Genomic DNA, 18,929 nt, shown 5'->3' on the forward strand with positions numbered 1-18,929 from the left:
TTTTCTTAGCATAAACCTCAAAAGTTAAAAACAGAGTACATAAAATTATCTAAATTTCTATTTGATAGCAAAACACAAGCATCATATGTTAAAAGATTAACGACCAGGGTAGGCACTGTAGTGCAGCAGGTTAATCCTCCGCCTTCAGCGCTGGCATCCCATATGGGCACCAGTTCTAGTCCTAGCTGCTCCTCTTCTAATCCAGCTCCTTGCAATGGCTTGGGAAACCACAGAAGATGGCCCAAGCACTAGGGTCCCTGCACCCATGTGGGAGACCCGGAAGAAGCTCCTGGCTCCTGACTTCGGATCAGCTCAGCTCCGGCCGTTGCAGCCATTTGGCGAATGAGGCAGCAGATGGAAGACCTCTCTCTATCTCTGCCTCTGACTGTAACTCTACCTCTCAAATAAATAAATAAAATCTTTAAAAATAATATTTGTGATTAACTGAAGATTATATGCAGCTAAATTATTTATGACCTTACATTGTAAATATATAAAACAAATTAATAAAAAGTAAGCAATAAGATAAGAAATGGGTTCAGGACATAAATGTTAAAGTTTATAAAAGGGGAGAGTGATCCAACATGGGAAGTGAGATACTCAGCAGACTCACAGAATGGCAGATGTCCTAAATAGCACTCTGGCCTCAGAATCAGCCCTAAAGGCATTCAGATCTGGCTGAAAAGCCCATGAGAGTATTTCAGGCATGGAAAGCCAAGACACTCTGGCAAAAGATCTCTGTGAGTGAGATCCCAGTGGAAAGAACAGGTCTTCAAAGAAGGAGGTACCTTTCTCTGAAGGGAGGAGAGAACCTCCACTTTGACTATGACCTTGTCTAAACAAGATAAGAGTCGGAGAACTCAGAGGGCTTCCATAGCCTTGAAAACTCATAACTGGAGCAGAGGGAGATTACTGATGCCATAGACAGGAGTGTCAATTGGTAAAGTCAACAACAGGAGTCACTGTGCACTTACTCCTCATGTAGGATCTCTGTCCTTAATGTGCTGTGTATTGAGATTTAATGCTATAATGAGTACTCAAACAATATATTTCACTTTGTGTTTCTATGGGGGTGCAAACTGTTGAAATCTTGACTTAATGCATACTAAACTGATCCTCTGTAAAAAAAAAAAAAAAAAAAAAAAAAAGAAATTATCAACTCCCAACTTGACTCTCACTGGGATTAAACATGACAATAGGTCTGATCTGATTTCATCATCATTTAAAAAATCATCTATTATTTTTCACTTTATGTTTCTGTGTGGGAGCAAACTGTTGAAATCTTTACTTAATGTATGCTAAACTGATCCTCTGTATATAAAGAGAATCGAAAATGAATCTTGATGTGAATGGAAGGGGAGAGGGAGTGGGAAAGGGGAGGGTTTTGGGTGGGAGGGACGGTATGTGGGGGAAGCCATTGTAATCCATAAATCGTACTTTGGAAATTCATATTCATTAAATAAAAGTAAAAAAAAAAAAAGTCCATGTGTGAAGGTAGAACTCTTCACAGTGAGACACAATAAGTTCATCCCAGTCCCTTTATTCAGAAAGATGTCTTTGCAATGCAGGGGTAATTTTTCTGCATAATCCTTGTCAACACATAGATAAGAAGAAAGCATGATTAGAAGTAAAAAAAGCTATAAAAGAAGAAAAACAAAGAATTAACATGTGAATGATGATTAATCTCACCGTTAACCCAAGAAATGAATGCTAGCATTATTTTTAACTATTAGATTGGAAAAGATTGAAAAGTTTCACATTACACAATATTAAAGACATTAAAATAAACAGACCTTTTAAAACATTAAATAGGCATAGCATGTACCAGTAATTCATCTTCTAGGAAGTTCTGCTAAGAGACAGAGAAGCATATACAAAAAGATACTCATCACAGTGTTGTTTAAATGGAGGAAAATGAGAAACAATACTCTATCAAAAGAACATAGTATAAATCATGATATTTCTACAAGAGAATATTACATAACCATTGAAACAGATGAATTTTACACACTGGCCTGGAAAGATTAACAGAATCTTTTCAGAGGGAAAAAAAAGATTATTCTAGTAAAGACTCATATAATAGAATTCCATTTTTAGAGGATAAAAAGAATAAATATTTATTTATTTATTTATTAAGATTTATTTATTTTATTTGAAAGTCAGAGTTACACACACACAGAGAGAGAGAGAGAGGTCTTCCATCCGATGGTTCACTCCCCAATTGGCCCCAACAGCCGGAGCTGCGCCGATCGGAAGCCAGGAGCAAGGAGCTTCTTCTGGGTTTCCCTCATGGGTGCAGGAGCCCAAGGACTTGGGCCATCTTCTACTGCTTTCCCAGGCCATAGCAGAGAGCTGGATCGGAAGTGGACTAGAACCGGCGCCCATATGGGATGCCGGCGCTTCAGGCCAGGGCGTTAACTCACTGCGCCACAGAGCCGGCCCAAGAAGAAATATTTAAATAGATCTACTAAAAAATTATATAGGGATATATTCCAACTGGTTAACAGTGGCTATCTCTGAGGGCAGGGATTACAAGAAATTGTAAAGTTTTAATTTAGATAATTCTGATTTTTTTCCAATTTAATAAGATTTTGTATTTAGAGAAAAAAATTATTTCCCCCTAAAGGAAAAGAAAATGGAAGAAACAGTTGAAAAGATAAGTGAAGTGAAATAACTTTAAGGATTTTTTTCATTATATGAGAGTTGAGCTTGTTTTAGGCCCCAGGAAAAAAGCTAATTTGAGGGAGAATAAGAGGGTGAGTGGAATGTTAATTGACCAAGGTCACAGAGGGGCTGGACTAGAACACCAGGCTAGGTGCCAACTTTGGAAAGAAAGAAGAAAGGGAAGGAGGACAGCATAAATAAAACTTGGGCAAGTTTTTGATGAGGAGGGACACAAAAGGAAGTATAGCCAATGAGCCTTATTTGTTTCACCCATAGATTGGAAGAAACAGCAATGAGCCGACTAGGAGGGTTGAGCTGGGAGTGAAAGGACACAGAAGTGTGCGGATGCTGTTGGCACAGTGTGAAGTTGGGCATGGCCTCTGAATGCTCAAGTACTCCTGTGAGACTCCTGGGCTGCGTCCCAGCACTACTGAATTGGAGTCTCTGAGAATGGGGTGGTTGTAATCCATGCTGAAATCTGGAGCCTTAAAAGATGAAGACTGCAGTGCTGCTGTATCACCACGACCTACAATAGTGTCAGTTGATAATCCATTTACTTGTTTTTCTCCAGCATTGTTCAGCAGCCTGAGAAAAGAACATTCAAGATAAATAGATGGCTGGTTGTACTGAGAATTGGGCTTTGGCAACATCACTGTAGAAGAAAGCCAACAGGTCAGTGGAACCTGAGATGCTGGTCAGTGCATCATTAACCTGGGTAATCACAAGGTAAGAATGAGGTGGAGAGGGAGGCATTGAGGGACTGGAATTTAGGAGGAGGATGGAAAAAGATTTAGGAAAGTCAGAGAGTGGGTAAAATGTGAGGACTGAAAGTTTCAGTCGGTGAGATGAGTCTTGGTGTAAAAGATTGCGAAAGGGAAGCAGTACTGGGTGGTGACTAAGTCTCAACAGTGGCAGGCAACAGGACTCTGAAGTAGAGGGGAGGTAGAGTTGGCCAAGGTTGGAGAGATTAGGAAGTAAGGTCAGAACCTTTATAAACGCCAGGCTTCTGTCCTGGGATCCTATGCATGTAGGCTAAGATGGTTACACAAGGCAGAACCAGGTAGACAGGAGAATATCTGGGAGTCAGGAAGGTACAGAGCTGGGGGAACTGGAGCAGCTGCATAGGCTGACCCTGGAGATTCAGAATGACACGGTGCCCAGGGAGCACAACAATTGTAGAACTACTGACAGCAGGATGAGTTGGCAGATGCAGAGTGACCACTCAGATGCCCACGTGCTGACAGCTAGAATTTTGGTTTGGTATCATGTGTATCACTAACTTTTTTTTTTTACAATATAATGTATTTTCTTTATTCTTTTATGTTTTAAAATTTATTCTTGATGCAGAGAGAGAAAGGGGGCGGGGGTAGCACTTGGTATCTCACTTCACAAATGCCCACAAGGGCTGGGCCAGAGTCAGGAACTGGGAACTCAGTCTAAAATCTCCCACATGGGTGACAAGAACCCAGTTACCTGAGCCACCACCTGCTAACTTTCAGGGTCTGCATTGGCAGGAAGCTGCAGCCAGGCCTCTAGCCCAACTGGTGTCTTAACTGCTAAGCCAAACACACGCCCCTGGTATCTATTTGAGATTTTTGTCACTTGGGCTAAATCCCTTAGCAGCAGAAATCTATACTCCTCATTTGCAAATCCTCCGTGCTTAATGCTGTGCCTAACACATTGTGAATACTCAACGGATGATTTTTCTGAATGAGTGAAAAAAATAAATTAAGGAACCCTATGCCTCCAACTGATGGTAGTTCTACAAAGGCTCCCCCTCAGATGCAGGAAGAGAGTGATGTTATTCACTGCTGACCTTCTTAGAGTACTACTGAATATTCTGTTCAGTTGCAGGCTGGGGAGTGAGCATGAGTTACGTTTGATGATGAGTTGTTTGTGGGAATGGAGTAGAAAGGATGACTGACATCTGAATGTGGAATGAAAGAAATAATAAAAATTGCATCCTCTTCTATGTAAGCATGAAATGTTCAGTATCTCAAGCTCAGCCTCTGCTCTCTTCAGCTGTACTCATGGCTTCAATGGTCACCTCTAGGAACACACAGACATTCCTACTGTAACTGGACCCATACCACTTCCTACTTTACATCTCTCCGAAACACTCGCGGTTCAACTGCACATGAGCAGAATGAAGACTCCTCCATTTCAATCTTGATCCTCCTCCAGAGTTTCCTGTCCTAGGACTAAGCCTTGTCTTCCCAGGCAAGACAGGAATCCAGAAACCAATCCTGAGGGGCCAGCACTGTGGTGTAGCCGGTAAAGCCACTGCCTGCAGTGCCAACATCCCATATGGGTGCCGGTTTGAGATCCAGCTGCTCCACTTCTTATCCAGGTCTCTGCTATGGCCTGGGAAAGCAGCAGAAGATGGCCCAAGTCCTTGGGCTCCTGCACCTGTGTGGGAGACCTGGAAGAAGCTCCTGATTCCTGGCTTTGGATCGGCCCAGCTCCGGCCCTTGCCACGTATGACTTTCAAATAAATATATAAATCTTAAAAAAAAAAAGAAACCAATTTTGATGAGTCTCTTTTCCTAGTCTTTTTTTTTTTTTAAAGATTTATTTATTTGAAAGTCAGAGTTACACAGAGAGAGGAGAGGCAGAGGCAGAGAGAGAGGTCTTCCACACCATGGTTCTCTCCCCAGATGGCCGCAACAGCCAGAGCTGTGCCAATCCGAAGCCAGGAGCCAGGAGCTTCTTCCCGGTCTCCCACATGGGTGCAGGAGCCCAAGGACTTTGGTCATCTTCTACTGCTTTCCCAGGCCATAGCTGAGAGCTGGACAGGAAGTGGAGCAGCCAGGTCTCAAACCGGTGCCCATATGGGATGCCGGCACTTCAGGCCAGGGCATTAACCCACTGTGCCACAGCACTGGCTCCTCCTAGTCTTCTTTATTCTAACTCACCAAGTCTTTCCAGGATTAAAATATAAAGAAATCTTGAACCCATTTCCCCATTGTCAAAGCTAATACCCCAGTCCAGGAATTCTGCAATATTCCCCAAATGGATGTACCTGTGCCTACTTTGGGTCTCCCCCAATCCACTCTCCACTACACAGCTAAGCTGATGTTTCCAAAACTCAAGTCTGATGGTATTACCTTGCTGCTTATTATTATCATATCTCAATTGTATACTAGGCTTTTAGCCCTAAACATTATTTAGATGATTCAGTGTGGTCCAACACATGCCCAGTGACTTCAGGCTTATTCTGCAAACTTGCTCCTTCACTCTGGCAACCAGTCACATGGGTGTTTCTCTTATTCTTTGATAGGTATCATGCTGTGTCTACCCCACCCCCACAGCCTTTGTACTTCCATTTCCTTCCCCAATTCCTGTAGTTAACCCTCATGCTTCCTCCTGATCTCAGCTCAGACCTGATTTCCCTGGAGAAGCCACCAGCGCTCTCTCTACCAAGGTGAAATCTTGGTAAATTTGCTCACAGAAACATGAGGGTACTGGAAAAAGATTGCGGAAAATGGAATGAAAAGACAAGTTTATTTGGTGCAAAAATACCGGGATCTGGCCAGCTCTCTGCTGTGGCCAGGGAGTGCAGTGGAGGATGGCCCAAGTACTTGGGCCCTGCACCCCATGAGATACCAGGATAAGTACCTGGCTCCTGCCATCGGATCAGCGCGGTGCGCCGGCTGCAGCGCGCTGGCCGCGGCGGCCATTGGAGGGTGAACCAACGGCAAAGGAAGACCTTTCTCTCTGTCTCTCTCTCTCACTGTCCACTGCGCCTGTCAAAAAATAAAAAATACTGGAATCCGTGCATAGCTTTTTCATAGCACACATTTTTCGTGACCTTGTTGAAGACACCTCATACGCGTGGACTTCAGAACTTTTTGTGCCCAAATAAATTTATCATGTAATTTCATTTTGCACAAACTTTTTCAAATACCTTGTGTGGCAGCCCTCTTTACAGCACACATCTGTTGTGATGCTGCATGTGTGCATGTGTGATTACCTCCCTTAGGTCTGTCTCCCTAACTAGACGCAGGGCTCTGTGAAGGGCTAGAACCAGGTGCAGTTTTGCCAAGTGCTGTGCTTGACAATGAGTACGCCGTAAATATTTGTTAGATGAGTGAACAAAGAGACCAGAGAACACCCTTGTGTATTATTAGATGTAATCACAGTAAGAAAGTCCTGTTTCTCTGGTCCATCCACTGAGACTTGGGAATAATGTGGCCATCTGTAACTCTTCCAGAGAATGATACCTATGCTAACCAGGAGTTAGTTAAATGCAAAATGCTGCGGGTTAGTCCAGGTTCTGCAATGGTGTGACCTCAAACAGCACACACCTTCTTTAGATCTCAATTCAAAATCTTACCTACAGATAAAGCATCTCCATTTGCCCTTGGACTCTCCCCAGCTGCTTCCTCCATGTCTTCACCTCCAGCCTGCCTGCCTGCCTGCCTTCTCAGCTGGAAATGACTGAAGACCTCCTGAAAAGGTAGGGGAGAGCCTGAAACAGAGCTGGCTTCTCTGTGGGAGGTTGGAAGAAAGCACACGGGCGTGGGTACTAACTCTGGCACTGCCGGGGTATTGAGAAACAACTGCCAGATTCTATATCTAAAGGAAAATCAGCTTTAAAAACAAGGCTTGACTATTTGGCAAGACAAAAAGCTATTCCCAAACACAGTTTGTTGCCTACAAGCGTGTTAATTCACCAGATTCAAACGGGATAATCTATGAGCCTTGGTCAGGTGTGTTTATTTTCTTCCTTGTTTAGTTAAGGTGCATATTGTCAGGTTGATTCTTTCTGGCTCAGTCATCTCAATGCAGTAAGAATCTCAAGCTGAAATTGTTTGTTTTCTATGTATTTGGTCTAAATATTCCATGGTCAATGAAGGGGAATAACTTGGTTTCCAAACTGGAGTGCTTTAGAAGAAACTCATAAAGTTGCCTTCTACTTTCCATCTCCAGGGAGGTGACACTGTAGACTCTCAGTGTGAAGCTTGCAATCTTCTCTCTGTGTGTCAGTTTCTCTGTCTCTAGAAGGTCCCAGTGGTTCTTACCACCCTTAGAGTGATGTCAGGAAGTCATTGAAATGAACCTGGAAGGAAACAAGCATGATTCCTTTTGTTGGAGAATGAACCTGTATTTTCCAAATATTCTCAAGTTTGCTGGAAAACTCCTTCAGTAAAGAATGTTTACATTCGATATTTATTTACCTGGTTTGACAATTCTAAACTACACCCAACCACCCACTTCCTAATACAGGAAAAGAATCAGAAGCCTGCAATTGTGTAACATGTAAATCTCTTCTGGACCAGGGCCCATCTCTGTGGTTTGGCAACACAACCAACACAACATCTCTTGAAAGAGAAAAAAAAGAGAGAGAGAGAAATACCTTGAGAATAAAGGTAATTATTAATCTGTGAGGCACAAGAAGGATCGCATTGAGAATTTTAGGTTATAATTCACTAATTCGAACAGAGCAGTGACTAGGGCAAGGCAGTGTCACCAGAAGAGAAGTAAGTCAGAGACTTTTAATTGCAGTCCGAGAATCTCAGCAGACATCTCCGCAAGGAACCGTCTGTTGGAAGTTCCATTTCACGTGCCAGTGAGAGTGGGGACCAGACAAAGCTGATAGCAAGAGTGGTCCTTGGAGAGGCCCCAGGATGCGGTCCGAGAACGGACAGAAAACGAAGAGCTTCAAACAGAGACTGGTCTTGAAGAACAGCTTGGCTAAAGAAGCGCTCTCCGAGTTCTTGGGCACATTTATAATGATCGTAAGTATTTCCTGATTTTCTCAATTCCGATCCAATCATGCTCCCACCCCCACATCCCCCCCCCCCCCACCACCTGCCAAGCTAGTGGTGAAGAGTTTGGTTTCATTTTGTTTTATTGAAGCTACTTACCAGATTTTTTTTCTGCCAGGAAGCAACAAGTTACTTCTAGACTATCGGGCTATTTAGTGGCCATCATGTTGGCTTTTCATTTCCTCAAAGCATCCACAAAAGTTGGTGGCGATGGAAGAGGGTGATTGAAGTGCTTTCTTCATTTCAAGCATTTACGCAGACTCCGTAATGGTTCTGTGATTTAAAAGTCAGTGTTTAGAAATTTTTCTCATTGATTAATTGATTTGTGCTCTGCCTGCTTTCCACAAACACTGGAGTAACTCAGTCACCTGAAATAAGTATTGACAATAAATGCTAACAACAAAGTATTGACAATACATAAATATTGACAATAAATTTATATAAATATAAATAAGCATGGTGTGGTCAGCTCATTTAACTTTTAATAAGTTAGAAATTGTATTCAGTAGGAATAGTTTACCATGCAGTGGTCCGGCTTTGATTTTGTATAGTTTCCCCTGTGTTTAACTCAAGATGATCTCTAAAGATCTTAATTAGACAGTTACAGGAACCTTCTAGATATACATGAGGGACCGATTCTGAGAACTTCTTGAGTATTTGTCCAGAGATTTGTGGAGCTTTTAGCAAGAGGCTGGAAAGTACATTTAAGAGGCATAATCTCTGGGTTTTCATCCTGCTGCATGTTCTAGTATTCTCTGGAACCTGAATATTTAGCTGGAGCAAGACCATTTGAGAATATATGAATATTGTCATGTAGCAAAACATGCCTGCTCAAAGATTCCCTACTCCAGGAATAAGTAGTTTTGTTTTTCTTGATATTAAAGACAATTGCTCATAAACTTTGCATGTTGAGGATTCTCTGCTTAGGGTAAATACATAGTAGTTTAGAACAATAAGCTTGAAATGCATCAGATAAGTCAGGCTTGGAAAAAAAATAGGAACTCAAACATTGAGCTAGTGTAACATGAAGAGAGAGCCACAGGTTTTCTTCCTCTGAGAGACTCTTCTTACCTGACTGACTCAAGTATCTCCAGGACGTTGTGGACAGTTAGAGAGTTAATGTCACTACAGCCTGCGTTCAGCCTCCAGTGTCTTCTGGCCCAGAAAATTGAAGCAAATTCCGTTATCACTCTTAGGGCTCTGCAGAAAACAAAGAGGAGGAAGTGAACTGCACATCCTTTTTTCGTAACCGAAAAACTTGAAACCCTGCTTATTTCTTAACAAGACCTGTTTCATAATCCCACTCTTTTTTTGTTCAAAGATTTATTTATTTATTTATTTATTTGAAAATCAGAGTTACAGAGAGAAGTGGGGGGTGATAGAGAGAGAGAGAGAGAGAGAGAGAGAGATTCTTTTTTTTTAAAAAGATTTTATTTATTTATTTGAGAGGTAGAGTTACAGACAGTGAGAGGGAGAGACAGAGAGAAAGGTCTTCCTTCCATTGGTTCACTCCCCAAATGGCTGCAACGGCCAGAGCTGCGCCAATCTGAAGCCAGGAGCCAGGTGCTTCTTCCCAGTCTTCCATGCAGGTGCAGGAGTCCAAGCACTGGGGCCATCTTCTACTGCTTTCCCAGGCCATAACAGAGAGCTGGATCAGAAGAGGAGCAGCTGGGACTAGAACCAGCACACATATGAGATGCCGGCGCCCCAGGCAGAGGATTAACCTACGCCTCGGCACCAGCCCCGAGAGAGACATTTTCCTCTACTGGCTCATTCCCCAATTGGCCACAGGGGCTAGGGCTGCACCAGGCCAAAGCCAAGAGCCAGGAGCCTCTTCCAGGTCTCCCACATGGGTGCAGCGGCCCAAGCATTTGGGCCATCTTCTACTGCTCTCCCAGGCCACAGCAGAGAGCTGGGTCAGAAATGGAGCAGACAGGACACAAACCAGCACCCCATAAGGGATGTTGGCGCTGCAGGCGGTGGCTTTAGCTGCTATGCCACAGTGCCAGCCACTAAGATCATTTCATTTGAATTGCTTTTAAGTAGAAGTTGGAGAAGCTTTTCCAGGTGTATTAGCAGGGAGCTGAATCAGAGAAGGTGCCCATATGGGATGCTGCACCATGGGCAGAGGTTTTACCCACTGCACCACAAAGCCAGCCCCAATCCCATACTTTCCATCCTTTTTGAGAAGGCAAAAGTTGCTTTTAGCCATTCACTGTTCTGCTCATGCAGCTAGTAACATTTATTACTCAGTAGGATATTGTGTTATATGTGTGTGTGTGTGTGTGTGTATTTAGTTTTCAGGTATGGTTCCTGGCTTATAATTCCCTCCCCACGGCAGGCCATAGAAACTAGAATTTCTCTTCCCCAAGGTGGGTCACTAAAATTACTAATATTTCTCCAGCTTTCTGTCTGGGGATGAACCATAAAGCAAGTTTCTAATGTACCTTGCCTAATGGTGGCTCATAAGACCCTCATAACTGAGATCCTGTTCCATACCTTGGAAGAATGAGCATTGCTCAGAGATCCCCAGAAGATCTGAACTCACAGGCCTCACTGGGTTCCCCTATGCAGTCCACTAGCATATCCTATTCTTTTTTTTTTTTTTGACAGGCAGAGTGGACAGTGAGAGAGAGAGAGACAGAGAGAAAGGTCTTCCTTTGTCTTTGGTTCACCCTCCAATGGCCGCCGCGGCCGGCGCACCGCACTGATCCGAAGCCAGGAGCCAGGTGCTTCTCCTGGTTTCCCATGCGGGTGCAGGGCCCAAGCACTTGGGCCATCCTCCACTGCACTCCCTGGCCACAGCAGAGAGCTGGCCTGGGAGAGGGGCAACCGGGACAGAATCCGGCACCCCGACCAGGACTAGAACCTGGTGTGCCGGCGCCGCTAGGCGGAGGATTAGCCTATTGAGCCACGGTGCTGGCCAGATCCTATTCTTTTTGTCCAATCACAGTTTGCCATGGTTGTCCGTGCTTTAATTATGCCTGCGCAGGGAAGTCTTCACAAAAAACCAAAAGGACAGGGTTCAGAAAGCTGAGAACAGAGTGTGTGGAGGTTCCTGGAGGGACGTGTACCCGGAGATGGCATTCAAGCTTCTCCCATTCCTGCCCCCATTTCTTTATCTGTGTCCTTTATAACAAATCGGTAAATCTAAATGTTTCTGAGTTAACAAGGTGTGCAAGCAAATTAATTGAACCCAGGAATGGTGTAGTGGGAACCCCAACTTACAACTTGTCAGCCAGAAGCACAAGTCAAACTACCCGGGGCTTGCTATCAGCAGCTGAAGTCAAGGGACTGCAGTCTTGGACTGAGCCCCAGCCTCTGGGATCTGATATCATCTCCAGGTAGATTGTGGTGGGACTGGATGAGAGGACGCCCAGCAGCTGCGTGCTACAGAACCACTTGCTTGCTTGCTAGTAGCGAGAAGTTCCCACACCTTTGAGAAGTCTTTTGTGTTAACTGTCATGGTGTGAGAACAAAGGAAAAAACATGTTTTATTTTCCATATACACATCCAGTATCCAAGGTAGGAGCTAAAGAAATAATATCTTAATATTATGTTGAAAAATTAACTTTGAGTCTCCTGGGCTATGCTAATCATTTTCCTGAAAGGAATGATTTCTATTTATACGCATATTTATTTTCTAATGTGAACTCTAATGAAATCTATAATTATGACTATAATCTTCAGTTTTGTTGAGGCTTGTAAGGGTGTATAAACAGAGAGCTCCTGCACCAATAAATCTTTGTGGTTTTGCTCAAAGTTCATCCAAAGTAATTGTTTCTGCTTTATTAGCAAATTTACATTTTGCCTTGCATGTTAATAAGTCATCAGGAAAGAGGACATTAAAAAGATTACAAAGGATATGTAAGATTGACTAGTCCTTTAAGTGTGTGGGATTGGTTTTCCCCCGAACCCTAGGGGTCTGATATCTTTACCCCTTCTCTTAGAAAAATCTGATTTTAGGAAAAGCATCTCAAATACTTTCATGCCATGGTATAAATGACTGGTAAGGTTTGCTGGTAGCATTAAGGGAAGAGAAGGTCCATGACAAACTCTTAATAAACTGTAAATAATACCAACAATGAATAATTCATAAGCCAAGGACCCAGCTCTAAGCTGGAAGGCCTTTCTCCTTCGCTAGTGTCAGGAAAAAGGTTTGCAGCCATCCTCCCTTTCACAGGGGAGAAGTGATTGAGCTGTAAGGGTAGGGAATGTGTATTAAGCACACAATAGATATTAGGTTCTTTAGATAACTTTGTTTAATCCTTGTAATATTTGTATTGTTACTGCTAATTAATTATAACTATTTTATACTTACTAATGATGGATAATAATTAAAAATTGGCTGCTTTATTGTCATTCATAAGCAGTTGGAGCAAACAAGGGCTCAGAGAGATAAAGAAACCCACCCAAACCAGTACAGCATTGAACTGGGAGTCTTTCAAATTCTATATACTTTATATATCACTCTCACCCATAAATAGAATCTTCTGGGGGATGCACTTGATATATGGAAAATTCCTCTAAGATTGCCATAAATGGGAGCCGTGAGGTAGTTGTTATTTGCTTATGGGTATAAGATTGGAACTGGTGGGCATGCTGAGCCCAGACCACTCACTAACCCCACCTCATGCTTCTTCATTTTCTCTGAGGTGTAAAAGACTGCTCCATCTGTGTTGGACGGTGTGAGGTGTAGAGCAGGAAACTGCTGGGGGTCTTACACCTGGGCTTGTGACCTAGGGTTGTCAAACTTCAGAATTGCATTAGCACTGCGACCCCCATGGGAACCGACAGTGTCCCTCTGTTTCCTGCTGTGTTTCTTGAATGTGTTACGATCTTGTGCAATGACTTTAACATCGTGGAGTCTTTGTTTCCTCTGAATGAGATAATACTTCACAGTAGTTTTGTGAGGACTGAATGCATGTTACTATGTAAAATCCCAGACCTAGGAAACACTGGCTCCTTTTCCCCCTAATTGCTCCCCCTCTCTTCCACTCGAGAGTGCTTCCAGCTGGAAACAGCTGCCTTGTCTCCTCCTGGGCATCCTGCAGCTGTGTCTTTCCCCAGCACTGCCTGAAGCTCTGCACTTGTGTATATGAGACCCCATAAACATGTGTTGAATGAAAATCTGAACTCCCCAGAATCTCTAGCCATTTCAAGTCATTTCCCACAGGACATACATTTGTTCCTCACTGTGCTGTAGACCCTCCTTTCTCTTCCAACTTCTCAAGATTCTTTGATACAGAGCTCACCTTATCAAAGACACTGCTGAGAAAAGTGCAGTGGGCTGTCCTATTTCCTCCTGAGGAGCAAGGGCGTCCTTCAGGGCTGGTTACAAGCGGGTGACATCTCCTTGTGTATGGGGAAAGACTCGAAATTCTTTTCTTGTCAAGCTTCTATATTACAGGTTACCTTTTGGCCTCTCTAAAAGTGAAAAAATGCATCTTCTGCTAAAAGTAACACCCTTGATCTGTGCCCTGAAGGGAAATAGAGAAGAACAGTCCTGGAACCCCAAATAGGGGTGGAGGTGTTACAGGAATTGGCAGTGCAGGAGGGAAGAAGAAAGGAAGTGGGATGTTCCACAGTTCCTGAGAAATTTCAGATAGCACAGTGCGTCCTGCTTCTGGCTCCTGCTTCCTCAGTGACTTTGTGGCTAGGTGTCCCTGCCACAGAGTTCACAGTCTCATTCTGAGAGGGGCCCTAGTCAGGCATGCTCGAGAAGGAAATTCTAGAACTTTTATTATGTTATTATTAATGGGCCGGCAGGCATTGTTGCTCAGTGGGTTAAGACACCGCCTGCGAGGCCAGCTTCCCAAGTGAACTCCAGTTCGAGTCCTGGCTGCTCCACCTCCCATTCCAGTTCCCTGTTAAAGTGCCTGGAAAGCAATGGAAGATGGCCCAAAGATGTAGGATGGCCCTGCCACCCACCGTGGGAGACCTGGCTGGAGTTCCTGACTCCTGGCTTTGGCCTGGCCCAGCCCTGGCTGTTTTAGCTATTGGGAAGTAAATGGTCAGATGAAAAAGATTTCTCCCTCTCTCTTTTGTGTGTGTATGTGTGTGTATCTCTGCTTTTCAAAGCTAATCAACTCCATTTTGCCAGATGGGGAACCAGGTGTAAAATAATTTAGAGACAAGGTCACCCAGTCCATGAATGCAAGAGCTGGGCTCAGTATCTTGCCTAATCATACTTAACATTCCATTGTTCGATGAGAATCAACTCCTTTCCTGTGAAATTCCAGGAGAACTTGACAAATTTTACAACTTAAAGTGTATTAGATACTCATCATTGTTGTCAAAAGATGATTACATAGAACAGATGGCGGTAATGACATTTTATAGACGGTCTGCTAATAGAAACCTTCTATCAGAGACCTCTTGACCACCTACAAGCACACTCAAACCTCTTTTAACACCAGGCTTCTGAGGTGATCTGGAGATAGCCTCGTGGCTCTGATGAACACCACTATGCATTGTATTCTACTTTTCTTCTTGTGCTTCTGTTTTCTAACATTCTCCTTGGGGCAACCCTTTTAGCCTAGAGCAAAAGACCTATAGGGAAGAGGGCCTCAAGAGACCCTGTAACTCCTCTCTCCTGCTGCTTTTCTGGACCAACAATGCCTTGTCCTTTCCCTGTTTCTGCCCTGTTTGGTTTGTCTAGCTTGGTGTTTTGCAAAGCCAGCCCCAACTCCAAGCTGAGGATCTTGGAGCTAGGGCTGCCAGTTGGCTGACAGGTAACAGGTGGGAAGTCTCTGCTGTCAGGAGTGGCCTGGCCTCTTCAGGCTACAGACCATTTTCTCTTGGAGTGGTGAAGCAGTGCATGGTTCCTGGACCCTCACACAATGGCTTTGAAATAAAGGGATCTCTGACCCCACCATCTTCCAGAAAAGGGAATGGAAGCCACCAGCTCACAGAATTCTGTTAAATGCTCTTTCCACCTCAGCAGAACATCAATGAGCACTGTCACAGCCCATCCTACAGCTTCTTGGTGTTCACTTCTGAGTTACGTTCAATATTCAGTCCATCACAAGTTGGTACTTGTGAACTTGAATGTTCTATCCATGTAAGAAAGTCCAAGGTTCTAAACCTGAGCGTGTATTAAAGCTAAACACTGAGGATTCCACATGGATTCTTGCCCCAATACCCTCTGTAGAATGTAAACAGACCTGAAGCACGAGGCTAAAGGCACAGGATGAGGGAAAGACAGGGATTAACACTTACTGAGCACACTATACACTATACCAGAAACTCTTTAATCCTTAACAAAATCTCAAGAGGTAAAGGAATTGTTCTCATTAGCCATATGAGGAAATTAATATCCAGTATGATAAGTGACTCGCCCACAAGTGTATGGCATAACTGGGATTAGAATTTAATCTATCTGGTGTCTTTTCACCACACGAAGTTGACATTCTCATCCAGGCTTTAGAATATTTACTATTGTCATGTGTAATGTTGTTTTGTGTGTTTTTAAAGTTTACATAACATGGCTTCCTGGCTTCTATATCTGACAATTTGAGATTGTCACTCAAAGGCACTTTCTGTGATTTAGCTACTTTGAGATAGGGAGCTGTTAATTCTTTTTTACCATTTTTTTTTTTAATTTATTTGACAGATAGAGTTAGACAGTGAGAGAGACAGAGAAAAAGGTCTTCCTTCCGTTGGTTCACCTCCCAAATGGCTGCTGTGGCCAGCACACTGCGGCGATCCGAAGCCAGGAGCCAGGTGCTTTCTCCTGGTCTCCCATGCAGGTGCAGGACCCAAGCACTTGGGCCATCCTCCATTGCACTCCCAGGCCACAGCAGAGAGCTGGAGTGAAAGACGAGCAACTGGGACTAGAACCCGGTGCCCATATGGGATGCCAGCGCCGCAGGAGGAGGATTAACCAAGTGAGCCACAGTGCCGGTGCCTTCTTTTTTACCATTGTTAACCCTCATTAACTGTCTGTTGATTGCTGTTGGTCACAATTACCAATACTGCTGCAGTGAACATCTTTTTATGTCTCCTTGCACACTTGTTCAAGCGTTTCTCTTGAATGCATCAAAGGAGTGAAAGGATCCTAGGGTATGTGCATCTTCAACTTTATGTAAAATTTCTCCCCAAAGTGGTTTCAGATTTGAACTATGAGTAGCAACGTGAGTTTCCTTTTCCACACACTCAACCATCCTTAATATTATCCAACTTTAATATTTGTGCTCATTTTTTCAAATAGGAAATAGAATTCCACTAAGCAATTTTAATAATTCTCAGTGTGATGACAATTTTTTCACATTTTCTCTTCTGTGAATTGCCTGCTTATACCCTCTGTACATTTCTCTTTGGGATATTTTACTTTGTCTTAATGATTATGTGATATTGGTGTTTCTTTTAAATTTTTAAAATTTAGGATTTGATAGTTTGTTTTTCAATTCCTACTCCAACTTCCTATTAATGTAAACACCGGGAGGCAGTGGTGTTGATAGGTAATTGGGTTCCTGCTACCCATGCTGAAGACTCGGATTGAATTTCTGGCTCTTGGCTTCCATGGGGCCATTGCAGGCATCTGGAGAGTGAAATGGCAGATAAGAGTTTTCTCTCTCTCTCTCTCCATCTCTGTGTGTGTGTATGTGAGTCTCTCAATTTTATAATATTTTCAAATTGCTTTGAGAACAATATTTTGGGAACAATATTGCTTAGGAATAATATTATGTATTTTGATCTTTTAGCCAGAAAATTTGACAATTTTATTATTAATTCAAGTAAGTTTATAGATTTATAGATTTATAGAAGGAGAGACAGAGATGGATCTTCCATCCACTTATTCACTCCCCAAATGTGCAAAACAGCCAGAAGTGGGCCAATCCAAAGTCAGGAGCCAGGGGCTTCTTCCAGATCTCCCACTTGGTTGTAGGGGTCCAAGCACTTGGGCCATCTCCCTCTGCTTTCCCAGGCACATTAGCAGGGAGTTGAATCATAAGTGGAGCAGCCAGATCTCAAACTGGCACTCATATGGGTTGGTGGAATTTGCTATGCCACAGCATCAGCCCGAATCTCAGTCTTACTTGTCTCATTTCAAGTGCTCAAGAGCCAGGAGTGGTAAAGGGCTACCATACTAAACTGTGCAGATAATAACTTGACCTCCTTGAAAAGTGTTCCATGAAGGCACTAAAACAGCTTTTTTTTATGACAATAATGAGGGCTTTTATCTTCTTTCTTTCTAGGCCTCACATAAATATTTTCTTCTTATTGTCTTATTTTTGTGCCTAAAACCTATGGTACAATGTTAGGAGAAGCTATCATTGTTCTCATTTTATTCTCAGTTTTAAAAAATCTGCTTTTAATTTTTGGGTATTACTTACAGGTTGTTGGTAAACAGTCTTGATTCAAGTAGAAAAGTCATGTCCATCCCTCATTTACTAAAATTTTCATTAGGAGTGATGGCTGAATTTTTTTAAAAATTCCTTTTTCTGCATCTATTGATATAAATACTAGAGTTCCTCTTTTATCTGTTGATCCAGTAAATTACATTGATAAATATTTTTAGCATTAAGTCATTCTTACATTCTTAGGATTAAGCATCACCTAATCACTGAACATTTAGTTTACTATGTTTTATTAAAGATTTGGATTGTAATTTTTTATTATGTTATCTGTATCTAGTTTTATTACCAAGGTTATATTAGCTTAATGAATAAACTAGAATTCTTTTCCCCTTGTTCTAGTTCTGGAATGTTTTGTATAAAATGGGAATCACCTGTCCTTTGAAGATTACTTTCTATGTGTACTGAAAAAGAGAGACAAGGATTTATTTGAGAGTTATAGGTCTAATTTAGATTTTGATTTTTATTTCATTTTGGCAATGACATATTTATCTATGAAGTTGTTTTTCGTCCATGGTTTCAACTACAGTTTTTAAAATTTGTTAACTTTCTAAACTAATACTTTGAAAGCCATAATTCTGAATAGACTTTTCATAGCAAATTGCTTATGGCTTTTACAACTCTATCTGTGGTGATGTACTCTTTTCAACTTTTAAAAGAATTGTTTGTAAAATTTAAATAAAACTTTTTAACAGACACATGGATATTGTACATATTTATGGGATACCATGTAACATTTTGATACACATATACAAGTAGAAAGCCCAATCAGGGTAAATATATCTATCTCCTCAAATATTTGCTATTCCTTTGTGGTAAAAAACATTCAAGACCCTATATTCCAGGGTCTATATTTTAGAGATGAATACCTGCACATTAACATTATCTATAGTGCCTCTACTATTCAGTTTTCTTTTAAGATTTATTTATTTATTATTTGAAAGGCAGAATTACAGAGAAGTGGGGGGGGCGGGCGGAGGGGTCTCCTGGTTCACTCCTCAAATGGCTGCAATGGCTGAAGCTGGGCAGATCTGAAGCCAGGAGCTGGGAGCTTCTTCCAGGTCTCCCATGCAGGTGCAGGGGCCCTTGTGCTGCTTTTCCAGGACACATCAGAAAGCTGAATCAGAAGTGAAGC

The 18,929-nt window shown here is 42.5% G+C and overlaps 1 protein-coding gene and 1 long non-coding RNA gene across 9 annotated transcripts in view; one reads left to right on the top strand and one right to left on the bottom strand.

Moving 5' to 3' along the window:
• The first annotated feature begins 3,013 nt into the window (after nt 1-3,013).
• AQP9 (aquaporin 9) overlaps nt 3,014-18,929 on the top strand; it is a 45,998-nt gene continuing 30,082 nt past the window's right edge. The window contains exons 1-4 of one of the 8 annotated variants that reach the window (XM_070053373.1): nt 3,014-3,390; nt 7,007-7,123; nt 7,947-8,036; nt 8,173-8,405. In XM_070053373.1, coding sequence (XP_069909474.1) covers nt 8,295-8,405 — 111 coding nt within the window. In that variant the 5' untranslated portion in view covers nt 3,014-3,390; nt 7,007-7,123; nt 7,947-8,036; nt 8,173-8,294. Of the gene's footprint in view, nt 3,391-6,847; nt 7,124-7,946; nt 8,037-8,172; nt 8,406-18,929 lie in introns of those variants that run through there. The other 7 variants (XM_051821961.2, XM_051821959.2, XM_051821960.2 and 4 more) reach the window with 7 other exon arrangements.
• On the bottom strand, nt 7,356-9,652 carry LOC103351099 (uncharacterized). The gene is made up of 3 exons (XR_518889.4): nt 9,507-9,652; nt 8,535-8,708; nt 7,356-7,726 (listed from the first exon to the last, which is right to left on the bottom strand). It is a non-coding gene; the product is annotated as an uncharacterized lncRNA (long non-coding RNA).

Source organism: Oryctolagus cuniculus, chromosome 12, assembly GCF_964237555.1.
Source record: "Oryctolagus cuniculus chromosome 12, mOryCun1.1, whole genome shotgun sequence".
In the NCBI taxonomy this organism is placed as follows: Eukaryota; Metazoa; Chordata; class Mammalia; order Lagomorpha; family Leporidae; genus Oryctolagus; species Oryctolagus cuniculus.